The sequence below is a fragment of the Sturnus vulgaris genome, chromosome 11, assembly GCF_052056855.1.
Source record: "Sturnus vulgaris isolate bStuVul1 chromosome 11, bStuVul1.hap1, whole genome shotgun sequence".
NCBI lineage: Eukaryota > Metazoa > Chordata > Aves > Passeriformes > Sturnidae > Sturnus > Sturnus vulgaris.
The window spans coordinates 4,403,620-4,416,411 of record NC_142253.1 but is presented as its reverse complement, the minus strand read 5'-3'; the positions used below and the strand labels follow the sequence as shown (position 1 = coordinate 4,416,411).

At 43.0% G+C, this 12,792-nt stretch overlaps 1 protein-coding gene and 1 long non-coding RNA gene across 3 annotated transcripts in view; one reads left to right on the top strand and one right to left on the bottom strand.

The window, feature by feature from the left end:
* LOC148222468 (uncharacterized) overlaps positions 1–9,394 on the top strand; it is a 44,277-nt gene extending 34,883 nt beyond the window's left edge. The window contains exons 11-12 of the long non-coding RNA XR_015805984.1: positions 4,404–4,484; positions 5,666–9,394. This is a non-coding gene — a long non-coding RNA (uncharacterized LOC148222468). The remainder of the gene's footprint in view (positions 1–4,403; positions 4,485–5,665) is intronic.
* The window catches only part of MDFIC2 (MyoD family inhibitor domain containing 2), a 47,484-nt gene that overhangs the window by 8,672 nt on the left and 26,020 nt on the right, over positions 1–12,792 (bottom strand). For both annotated transcript variants that reach the window (XM_088171269.1, XM_088171270.1), the window contains exon 3: positions 4,126–4,197. In XM_088171269.1, coding sequence (XP_088027395.1) covers positions 4,126–4,197 — 72 coding nt within the window. The remainder of the gene's footprint in view (positions 1–4,125; positions 4,198–12,792) is intronic.

Genomic DNA, 12,792 nt, shown 5'->3' with positions numbered 1-12,792 from the left:
ACCTCACATCAAGCACAGCCTCACTTTTTATCTCACTGAAATCTTGTGATATGCTTGCTCTTGAGCTATATACAGAAAATCAATCTTTACAAACACCTCAGTTTTGCAAATGCTACTTTCTGAGAGGAGCAGTAAGTGATCTAAAGTGGTTTGTCTGCACTTGGCTGCAAGGAGCCTGAAGAGAGGCCCTGCATATCTCTTGGTTTTTAGGTACCTTTGACTTCTTAAAGAAAAGCCAGGAAAAGGCTGATAGAGAGTGAAACCTTGATGAGACTGCAGCTATTCCCACAGTATCCTCGCAGCCAAGAGGAGGAAATGTGGATGGGATGGACGGATTGCAGGGTAAGTGAAAACCAGTGGAACCATGAGGCTTGAAGAGGGGGGAAGCAAGGATTTGGGAGATAAGTGATATCTAGTTCAAGTCCAGTGAAGGCCACTGAAGTGGTGAGGGGTCTGGAAGACTTTCTGTGTGAGCAGAGGCTGGGGGCTGGCTTTGGCTGGCCTGGAGGAGAAGGCAAAGAACAGTGTTGGAGATGCTTTGTTCCCCTCCAGAGCCAGGGTAAGGGAGAAGCCAGACCCCAACTCCTCCCAGCAGTGCACAGACAGAAAATGAAGAGAGGGCATTGTCAGAAGCTGCAGCTGGCAACTGGAACTGCCCAGGCAATGAATTCCTCATCATGGGATGTGTAAAGCACCAGAACAGACTGCAGCAAGGCTGTGGTTATGTGAAGAGCTCAGCTGGGCATGGACCCCAGCAACCTGCTCTTACTACAGGTTCTGATAGAGGCCAAGCAAGGTGATTCTAGAGTCCCTTCCAAGCTAATTTTTCTATCATTTCTATCCATTTACTTACAGAATGAGTGAGCAATTAATTTAAATTTCTGCTCATAGTCAGGTTTCATGCATTTTAGATCATTTTTACCTAGTGAAATATGTAAAAGCAGAAAAGCTAGGTAGAGGTTAGTAGAGTAAGATCTTGGGATAAGATAAGCATAAAACCTAGGCTATAATTTTCATTTTAAATCACTGCTTTAAAATTGTGAGCTGGCAGAGGTATTGTCTTGATTTTTAAGTCGTAATGACAACAAAGTCTACTGTGATGGAAATGTGAATTTCCCTATCTTGGGGAGTTTACAGTTGGCCTTGGGCAGAGAGTGAACAATGGAGTGGAGGCAGTAGGAGAGCAGTGGCACAGACAAGAGTCTCAGAAACATATAACTGTCAGGTTTTGTGAGCTTTATGATGAAGGAAATCCACAGGCAAGATGGGAAGGGCAGGAGAGGCAGTGGCTCCACTGGGTGTGACCCAGCAGTGCAAAGCACAGCAGTTCTCCCCTTAGGTTGTACCTTTGGTCACAGGAAATCTGCATTCGGGGCTATGCATGTCTGGGTTTGCCTATCTATGATGAGTTGTTGATGGTTTCCCCCTCAGAGTAAGCAAATACAGGTTTGTTTGGGGGTTTTTTTCCCCTCTCTGACTTCTTGGCCAGCCTCATCAGTCCAGAATGTGAAAACTCATGTATTGTGGATGTCCTTACATGTACAGTCATGTCTGTTTTCCAGTGTTTATAAATCAATGACATTCCACAAGTTTGCTGCACTTTCACTCGATAACAAACCATCTCCAGGAAAAGTTGTGCTGATTAAAGCAGCAGAGCTCAGGAGGGAGCATTGTCCTTCTTATGCATTGGATTTATTGGATAACAATTGTTTTGTGACAAAAGACACAAGCTCTACCTGTTATTCAGGTGCCAATATTACAAATGGGTCCTGTTTGTTCACACTGAGAGCAACACCCAGGCTGAGCCTTTGGATACACAAAGATCAGATCAAAAGGCTTAGGTAAGAATAACTATTATTTTCCACTTTCAAAATCTGCCCCAAAATCTAAACTAGATATGTTTTAATTCATGATATATCTGTCGAATTCCCCAATTCTGCAACAATACAATGGCCCACTGAATGCATTTAAGCATTCAAGAAGCGAGACTGAAAAAAAGTCTGACAGAAGTAATCAGTAAATGCCAGACTAACATTTACTGTATCCACCGACTTCTACTATTCATACTTTGAGTCAATTTTTATTCTTGAAGTGCTGTTGAAGAGAAATCAAAACCAGAAATAGAAAAGCATAGACATAACCTGAATTTTTCAATACAGCACCATCAAACAAAAGGGTAACAAAAGCTGTCACTCAGGGACTCTTCTGTTTGTTAAAGCATACTACATCTTGGAAAATACAGTACATTTTAGTGTCAGACTCTTAGTTTGAAGAGCTCCCTTTCAGTAATGTTATACTTGTCTTGTACAGCTAGATCAAGTCTTCATGCAATCACTGTAACAAGCAACTTGCTATGACAAGCGAGATCCTTGCTTCCAGAAAACACTGCGGGAGAGGCTAAAGCAGTGTACAATTATAGGTCTCCATTTCATTTTTATGCAATTACCTTCAGTTCAGCTGTGGGTCCATCTACATTATGTCTTTTATCAACTTAATGTTTGCACAAAGTGTCTGAAGAAATAAAGATTGTGCTAGGCCAGCAGAAAAAAAAAAAAAAAGGTGGTTATCACTTTTTTTTTCCCCCTATTATAGTTCGTTGCTGGATGGAACAGTAGTAGGTTGAGAATTTGGAACAAATAGATGTAGCAAAATAGGCTCAAAAATATATTACTTACTACTGATACTATTTATGATTACTGTTAAATGAGAACGTAAAAAAACCCTAAATTACAATTAGAGATGGGAACAGGGTCAAACTTTGCTACTCTCTTTTAAGAGCCTGCGTTCAGCTTCAGATGTCCACATATGTCTGTGTTTTTAACATATAGAAATCAACAACTGAAGTGAACTTAAAGGGAAAAATAAGTGTATCATGATGAAGAAATCTCAGATTATTCAGTGTTAGACTGTTAGGCAGAGGCTGCTAAAGGTACACCCCCACAATGTGCCATTTTTAAATAGTATGAAGTAGCAACTTTCTTCCTCACATGGGGAAGCTGGGACTCGCCTTGGCTGTTGCAGTAGAAGACTGGGATCGTTCACCCATGTTTGTAATAAAGATAGTCTCAATACTCACATGGAATTTCTTTTTTCTTTTTCTTTTTGGAGTTGGGCGATTCAGATGGCTGACTACAGTGTCTAAATTCATGAAAACACAAAGCAAATCACTTACTTTCCACTGATGCTAGCCCCAGATCCCTCTGGTTAATGGGGAGGAGCACTGATACCAAGACTGGCATTTGCAGTATGTCCCCTGACCTCTATTTCTCTTCTGGATTTGGGCACAAACCAGCATCTTGCAGTCCTGGAGAAGAGGAGTCTTCAGTTTCCCTGCATGCTTCTGAAATTGGATTTAGTATAGAGGCATACGAGGGCTCTAAGTCTATTTTTGATAAAGGACAGAGGGTTTAAGAGGTGCTCTCTTCTGCTGAACAGGGACTGCAGCAATGCAGGTAATCCAAAGCAGCTCTTGGAACAACTGTTTAGGAGGAGACTCCACTGGAGGAGAATTGATCTCTGACCCTCCCTAGGGCTCATCCACATCTTACAAGCCAAGGATGAGGGAGCCTGTGGCTCTACTCAAGGCTGGCATTTGTTCCAAATCCATCCTGGCAGTCGCCCTTTGCCTCAAGCCTCTGTAGCAAGGAGTCCCAAGGGTTAATGCTAAACTGTGTGGAAAACTGTAGTAGTTTAGGACCTGTAACTTTTTAATTTTCCCCTGAGGCACGTTGGTGTATCTGCGAAAGCACCAAGGGAATGCCCGGCTGCTCTCCCTGCCATTCATTATCCTGTGCCCTGCTGTCACTACCTGTCTGTTTAATGTATCACATGCTCATCACTGGAAGAGCTGTGTGCCATGTCCATTCAGTCCCAAGATGATACAGGCAGAGCTACATCAGAGCTGATGGATGAAAACTTGTACGTATGAAGGCTTGATCTGAACTCACTTGGTTTGAAAGGACGCATAGAACGATGAAACCCAAACCTCAGGGTTTGACAGCAGTGCTTCAAAAAAGCAAAACCCAAGAAAAAAAAAAAACAACACCACTTTTTCTTGATTGTTTAAGGGATAATATAGTCTGCCAGGGATGGAGTATGTCTGCATGCATGGGGCCAGGAGCTTACCTGGATGATGGTCCTCACTGCTCGGAGTCACCCCAGGGAGGGCCAGCAGAGGCAGGGAGCTGGTGCGACGGTCTTGGTGGAGAGAAGAAAACAAAATTGAAGAGGGATAAATGTCAAATAAAAGTGGTTTGGCACAACTATCACCCTTAGCCACTTAGTGGCAGTCATTGACTTCAGGAGTTGTTGCTCTGAGGTCAAACAGAAGCAAGTGCACTTCCTTGCAGAGCGAGGTTACGTGGCATGGTGCACTGGTTGTGTTACTCTCTGTCTCATTTCAGCAAAGGAAGCAAAAGATAAAACAAGAGGAAGTTTCACCCAAGAAGAGGTGAAGAGGATCACTGGCAAACACAGAAATTCAGGTAGGTACAGAAAATTTTAGAGCTGGGAGGTCTGAGATGAAATGTGGGGCATCATCCATGCCCAAGCACCGCAGAAACTTTAGATGAGGCTCCCAAATCATCAGCAAAGGAGGAGCAAGGAAATTTAAGCCCAAATTCCAACCTTCATGGCTTAGCAGTCTTGGTGGATGAGATGCCCAAGGTCCCAGTGGTGGCAAACCCAGGTCTCCACACGGAGCAGTGCTGAGCTCCTCCACCTTGGGTGCGCCTGCCAGGCTGTTCACTCCATGCCTAAGGCTTGGAGGCTTAAATCTTCTTTCCTTCTCTCTCCAAGTGTCAGGGAGGCAAAGCAGGAGGGGGTGTGGGACTATCCCAGCAGTGAGTGCAGCAGATGGAGCAAAGGCCCTGGGAGCTGCTGTTGCCCACATGGGAGAGGCTGGAGGGAGCGCGGGCGCCGTGGCCCATCAGAGGGAGCTGCTCCAGACCAATATATCACGGGGGCTTTCAGAGATTCCTGCCCATTACATTTTGCTGAGCTCAGGCAGAAGGATGCAGGGGATTTGGAGACTGTTTATTTTTGTCATAACGAAACAGGAAATAGTACACAAGGCTATAAATATATCCCGGGCTTCAGATGACATCATGAACTCATGCAAGTGTTTCACTGCTGATTTACGATGATGGACTGGTAATTCACAGGAGCTTTGGGTTTACTTTATTTTGCTGTTGCAGTAACAAAGCTAATGGTGCAATCCCGGGAGGGGGTATTTTATCAATAGTGAATTTTTGACCTCATTGCATACGTTTTAACTTCATGAATTAGTGACCTAGCTAACTGTAAAGCCTTCTATAGGCTTATTGTAAATCTATCACAGGACTGGCAAAAACTTTTGGCCCAGATCCTAAGCTCTGACAGGCATGTGTTGATGGACTGCATAGCAAGCACTTCCACTAATATTTCTCACTAATTATACCATATATTAAGAAAAAATGAATGAAGCCAATGTTTATATGCCGCTTTAACTGCTTTTCATATAAGAAAGCAACACAATCCCTAATAAATTTTCACCTTCAATATTTCTATTCATTATAATTTTTACCGTGATGAATGAAGTTAGAACTGGAGAGGGAGGGGGTTCATCTTGAAATCTGTTCAGTGAATGACTGAATTTACTTCCCTTCCCCAACTTGTGTCGAGGAAGGAGGGAACAGATGGACACAGGAAGAAGAGGGAGGCGAGTGCGGAACGAAGGAGATGGGTGAGGAACAGATGGAGTCAGGAGAAAGTGAAGAGGAGAGTCAGCAAGGATGGTAAAAAAGTTTTCCACTTGACCTTGAGTTGAAATGAAGATCTGCATGCAGCATGGGGCAGCTAGATTTTTGGGATGCATCCTTTTTTCTCTCCATGGCACTTAAGCTCTGAGGTCTTGTGGGCCATTCCAGCAGCTCAGTGCATCCCAGGGGATCTGCAGAGCCAGGACCTGGACTTTCCCTAGGGGTCACCTGCTGCAGAAGGGCACCTGCACGGTGTTCAAGTCCCATAATAGTAAGAGCAGGAACAAAAATGGGTTGGGATGTCATAATTCTCCCAGGCATCCCAGCCAAGCCAGAAATTGGAGTTTATAATTTTGAAGAGGTGTACTACACCCAGTTTGTTAGGACCCAATTGCCAAAATACTCAGAGTAATTTATGATTTTACCTGCTTAAAGCAAGACATTCGAGATGGCCTGATTTTCAGAATATGCTGAGCATCTGCGTTTTGATGTGTATTGAATTATATATCCCAAATCACTAGTAAGTCCTGGAAAATCTTGATTGAATTCTTAATTCTGTTAAATTGCCTGCATATACTCCACTGGTTCTGGCTTTGCTAGCTAAAGAATGGAAGAGGTGAAAGCTAAATATTGGCCATGTGTGTCATTCCCTTTGAAGAAAATGGGAGCCATGTGCACTCACCTAACAGCAATGTTTGGCCCCAACTCTGATTTCACAGCTGGGCCCTAACTTCAGGAATGCCAAAGCACTAAATGACTCAATTGGAGTAATCTGATCAATGTTGTATTTTCACTGTGGATTTAAAGTGCACACACAGCAAGAGCAGAGTTGGTTTTCTTCTCTCTCAAAATCACTTTTCTCTGCAGATTTGATAGCATAAATATGAAGTATTGCTCTCATCACACAAATAAGTGAAATGGCAGAAAACGTATGTCAAATAAAATGCACAACATTATGTCCTTTTTGCTTTTTGGAGGCTGTTTAAGAAAATGGTTTCATTAATTTTGACTGAATAAAAGGTTCCTTTAAGGGATTTCAATAGGTGACATGAAAAATGTTAATACGAATGATCAAGACAATGGAGGTTAAAACTGTTTTGAAAATATGTTTCTTTTATAGATCTCGGCTGTTGGAAGAGTTACAGAATAAATATACGGTAGTGCTGACATTCAGTGCTGTTTCATCTTAGCAAAGAGTTTTTAATAAAGAAAATTCTTTTCAAGGAATGCTTTCTGCAGCCAGTCTTCAAAAAGAGGTTTTCCCCCCTCCCAGTTTAATAAAATTAAAGTAATTTATGTCATATTGATATGTCGATATGTTTTTCAATAAACTTTTTCACAGATTTTTTTTTAAATTCTCTTCACTTTAAAAATTATAATTATATGTCTTCCTCCCACTTTGAAAATGGCACAAGGTGCTCATTTGCAGAGCTCTACTGTTCAAATCTTCACTGAGAATAGAAATGTCATGACTCAGTTAACAATGCTTTATTATTCACATTGATCTTTTTTTATAGTGTTCTTTATCTCAAAAACATTGTAAATCAGATATCTTCCTCCCACTCTTTTGTTCATTTGCAAATTTTTATTATTCTAGTTTAAAAAAGCAATGGAGTGTCAAGAGTCAGTGTATATTGTTTATGTTCTTTTTTGCTTTGAAATTACTTTTAACTATAAAAAGTAAGATGTATAGCAGAAAAAAAAGGGCTGGATTTAAGGATGCTTAAAAAAGAATTGAAGGGATCAGTGTGAATTTTATGCTGTTCTCTCACACCTTGGAGTTGTAACGACTTTGCAAGAAGGGGGACTGAGCAATTTATGAAAAGGTTTTTATGTGCTAAGTCCAAAGTCCCTGTTGCATCAGACATCATCATCTGCGTTGAAGGCTGGACATAATTCATGCCCTAAATGACCACAATAGCAAAATTCACAGTGTGTTCACTGGCTGGTTTGCAGGGCCTGCCCAGAGCCCTTCCTGTCCATCTCTCCCTGTCACAGCCTGCTGCTCCTCAGGAGCCCTTGGATGATAAACACCAAGATAAATCACTGAATTTTCACAGGAACATCACAGCTTTGGGACCAAGTGTTAACTGCAGCAGAAACACAGCATCAGCTGGTCAACAGGCAAGGCAATCCCAAAATCCATGGGGCTGGGGGTGGGATACAGCTGTGCACCCTTCAGGAGAGCCCTCAGGATTTGTCTGTACAATGGCTCTCCCAAATTCCCCTTCAGCCACTAGTTTTCTTTCCCTATCACATTTTTCTTTAGGTCCATATTTCTGTCCTGGTGGTCTTGACTTTTTGAAATGGCATCCATGAGATAAATCTATTACAGGAATTGGGGTTAGTCCAGGCAGCAGCAGGATTTTATGGTATTTCACAAGCTTCTTGCTGTTAAGTAATTTTTAAAAAATCTTCTCCCTGTTTTGAATTTCATGATCAGAGCATCCTGGCACCCTGTTGTTATTCCAGCATGTCTTGGAAGAGATCATTCTCTCTGGGAGTCACTGAGATGGAGTGGCTATATCTGGAGTTGTATTTAAGCCCCAAATTGGATTTTTTTTGTCTTATTGAATTATAGAGTCGTTAGGAAGGGACTGAAGGACCCTAGTCGTCTAGGTCTAGATCTAGTTCCAACCACCACCATGGGCAGGGACACTTTGCACTAGACCCTGTGGAATCTGGCCTTGAACACTCCAGGGATGGGGAGGACCTTGTAGGTGTGTAGTGGCCCTATTACATGAAACAGCCCTAAGAAGTGTTGTAAATGAAGCCAAAGTCTGCTTTCCAAATTCTTTCGTTTCTTTCTTTTTGTTTAAAACTGCGCACTGCTGACATTTGCTAAAAGGGATAATAAAAAAACTCAGAAGTAAGTCACAAACTGAACCTGAACTGAAAACACACAGCCCTGTCCTTCCCCTTCCAAGTGGAGGACTTACAATGCTTGTTTTTATTAATGCCAATAGGTCACCCGGTGACCATATGGCTGTGCCAGCCCCTGTCCTCTTCCCCAGGCTGGGATTTGGGATGCACAGCACCACACAGAGCCCCTGAGCCCACGCTCTGAGGGGCTGCCTGCACATCCCTCAATGGGTGCTGGGGCAGATCCATCCCACTGCTCATTGTTGTTTTGCAGGCCTAACTCAAACCTCTCAAATTCTCTTTGTTCCTCACTGCACAGAGTGAAACTGGAGGGTTTGATGTATTGTCTCATCTGAATTGACATTGTTGTTTTCAAAGCAGAGAAAAAGCAAACTTTGCCATTTTTATTGTTGTTGTTGCCTCAATGCCACTGCTGCATTAATTCACTCTTCCTTCCTCTCAACATTAACTCACCCTACAATGAGGTTAAGGTTGTCTGCCAATATGATCAAGTTTCAGAAACAAAATCCTAACCTGAGCTGAATAGCCAGAAGTGGACAGGGCTTTATTTAATATGCTGGCACAGTAATGAAAGGTAGGTCTCACCCATGGACATCCTTGTGTAATTGCTTACTCTTTAGATGGGGAAATTTATAGTTAATATAAAATAGAAAATGCTGAATTTATTACAAAAGATTTTTTTTCCATGTAAAACTCTGTGTCATTAAATTTGGAAAGCACTTAAAATTCTCAGTTTTATTTTTGGTAAGCACTATGTATTGAAAAGTGAAAATATCAGAAGGATCTCCAGGCAGAATCTGTGAACTTTCCAATGAAAAGACAGCACAGTGTCTTCCTTTCATGTCCCAAGGTCCTTGACAACTGTGCTGTTTTCAGAATGACACCAAAGTTACGTGCCAAGAGTTTATTCCCAAAGCAGGCATTACACACAGTTATGGTCACAAAGATATCCTTGCACAGCATTAATGCCAGAGCAGCTCCAAGACTGTCAGCATTCTCATTTGGTGGGGGAAACACCAACAAACCCACATATATCAACACCATCAAACCCATATATATTCTTAAAATAAATCCAAACATTTTAAACACTGTGAAATAGAGTTGCAAATCACAGCATTTCTCACAGATAGTCCTTAGAGATCTCCTGGTGGCAAATTGGCACACGATAATATATGACTACAACCCTCCATGTCTTCTAATAAGGTATAAAAGCTTTTCTTTGATTTGAACCCAGTGGTGAGTGGCAATCTGTGAGAGCCTTATGTCTTCTATGAGACTTTCCTAGCAAACACTTCCATTTGTTTCTCTCTCGCCTGCATGCCATGCTGAAACACAACTGGGAGCTGGACTTGCACTTTGTAATAAACATTATTAATCTTATTGCCATCTGAGCACCTCCCCAGGTGCTGCAGAACAGGCTGTGCTGGACCATGCTGGAAAACTACATATTTATCTTCACAAGGGCTTGATCCTGTATCACCAGATGTCAAACAAAACAATTCCAAGGAGCTCAGATCAGGCTCCAAACCAGCCTCCAATGTGGTGGCCTTCTCTTGGTTTCTCCTCTCTTTTCCTCAGAAAAAGCCACAGACAAAGCAATTAGCAATATCTGAAGCAGAAGATGTACCATGCTGTGCATCTTTTCACAAATCCTTTTTCCCCCTGCACTGAAGATGCAGAACATCTATTCTGGGGGCAGACAGATGACATCCCCTGTAACTTATGTATGTAATAAGTCCTCTTAAAACGGTGTAGTCTTGGCGGCTCTGGCAAAGGCAAACATGGTAAGTGTTCTGCTCACAGCATTAAACACACTTCTCTCACTGTGCAGTGGAAGAATGTGTTTAAACTCGCAGTCTATCACTATTCCTGGATAGTGTAGGAGAGTCAGGAACACTCAAGATGTCTTTTCCTGTGTATATTAACTTGTTCTGAAGAAAATAGTGTTCTTAGAAAACACGAATCTTATGGCAGAAGAAAGTTTCCTTCATGATTGTGCTACAAAGGTTTCTGAACAGCTGCTTGTTCCTTTGGGTGCATGAAATATGAGGTTCAGCCTGCTCAGAAGTGCAAACACGTAATTTCTTCTCACCATGGCACCTTTACTGCGGTCATTTCCACCTGGCTTTGTGATGCTGGCAAGTGCAGTAGCAGCACAATGTCTCCATTGTGTGAGCTCTTGGACGAGAGCTCCACAGCCCCAGGGAAATGCCAGTCTTCCCAAAGCTGTCTGTTTGTCCTGCTTCCCCAGGAGCTGCATTCACAAGGAGTTTTGTTAGTCTGATGTGGGCAGTGAACACCAGAGTTTCAGGTGCTGCTGTAGCACAGCTCCCACCTGTCTGTGCACCATGCACAAGGATTGAAGGGTTGTTGGGCAGCCTTCAGCAGGCTGGGCTTGCCAAAGCCACGGGAGTGGCACCCCTTGTACATTCCCCTCGGGGCTGCACAGGGACAGGTGAGAGCCCAATGCTCTCCTCAACACTCCCTGACATCAAAACCATCACTGAAGTTTTGCACAAGGCTCAGGTGTGCAACCCCTTCCAAGTGAGGAGGTCACAGCCCAGGGCCTGAGAGGGTGTCAAAGAAATGGAAGGGGTGTCACTATTTTAACACATATTAGGCAAAATCTAACCCCCATTAATCCTTCAGAGCAGGGCCACTGGTTTGTTCTTTTTTCAATCTGTTCTATATTCAAAGCAAGTACAGTTTTTTTCTGTCGCTATACTGCTATTGTTAACAACTATAAATGTATTAAAAACACAGGGGCATTTTAGTATGTGTATTGTGCATAAGAAATATTGTTACATGACAAGCTCCAATTGGCAAGTGAAAAGAGGTTTTATTGAAGGAAATAGCAGTAGCAAACAGTGAACTATGCAGAATAATGGTAATTGTTCCTTTAACATTGGCAGCGCACATTCACTTAATATGACTGCTCCTCTGTCTCTGCCTCATCCAGACCCAGAGGACCTGTTAGACAAGCAGGCAGCCACCTCTCTCTGGGATCAAGCTGTCAATGCAAACTTGCTTTCTTTCTATTTCTCCGAGCTAAGCTATACCCCCAGAGCTCCCGAAGCTTTTCCTGAGTGAAAGCTTTAAAAAAGCTCCATTCTAAATTACATCACACGAGCTGTTCTCTTCAGACTGACAGAACAAAAGCAGGAGCGGGGGGGGAATGCCAAAAGTACCATCTGAATGACTTGAGTTGCACAGGATGATTTACCTCCTCATGCTTTATCAGAGCAGGTGAACATCTGGACCTTGCCCACCAAAGCCTCATCAGTGTCCTCTAAGTGGCAGAGAAAGTTTGCATCATGTCTGTTTCCAGTACAAATAGGATCATAGAATGTTTTGGGTTGGAGGGGACCTTAAAGATCATACTATTCCAACCCCCTGCCATGGGCAGGGGCATCTTCCACCGGGCAAGGTTTCTCAGAGCTCCATCCAGCCTGGTCTTGGACATTTCCAGGGATGGGGCATCCACAACTTCTCCAGGTAACCAGTGCCAGCATCTTGCTGACTTCACAGTAAAACATTTCTTCCTAATATCAAGTCTAAACCTACACTTCTTTAGATTCAAGCCATTTCCCCTTATCTTATCACTCCATGCCTTTGTCAAAGCCCCCTCCCAGCTCTCTTGTAGGCCCTCATGAGGTACTGAATCCATTGGGTGTAGGATTTTGATTGCAGCAATGGGGTCTTGGGTGCCCATTCCCAATGGAACCATGGTACTTCCTCAAGTTTTTGGATGATGTGGTTTCTAACACAGCCAGCTCATTGCTGCTGGAAGAGCCCAGCCTGTGGGTGCTGCCTAGCCTGATGTACTCATCCTTTAATCAGCAACACCCCAATTAATGGTCATGGTGAGCACTGCTGAGGGCCACTGCCAAAATCTGAAAGGTCTCTTGGGTTGGCTCCAGCTGGGATGCTTCAAATGCCATTTTCAGAAGCAATTGGAGCAGATAAGCATTACCCACTTCTGGAGTGGCTGGGTAGAAAGCAGATAAATTGGCATATCTCCCCATTCTAAAGGCTTTCAGATGGTGTTCATTGGTATGAGAAGCCTCAGTTAGGAAAACATCCTCAGCTGGGAGGGGAGAGGGCCACAGGCCTTGCTTCTCCTTTAGCAGATAAATAGAGGAAAGGGCAAACAACATCATGGCAGCTCTCC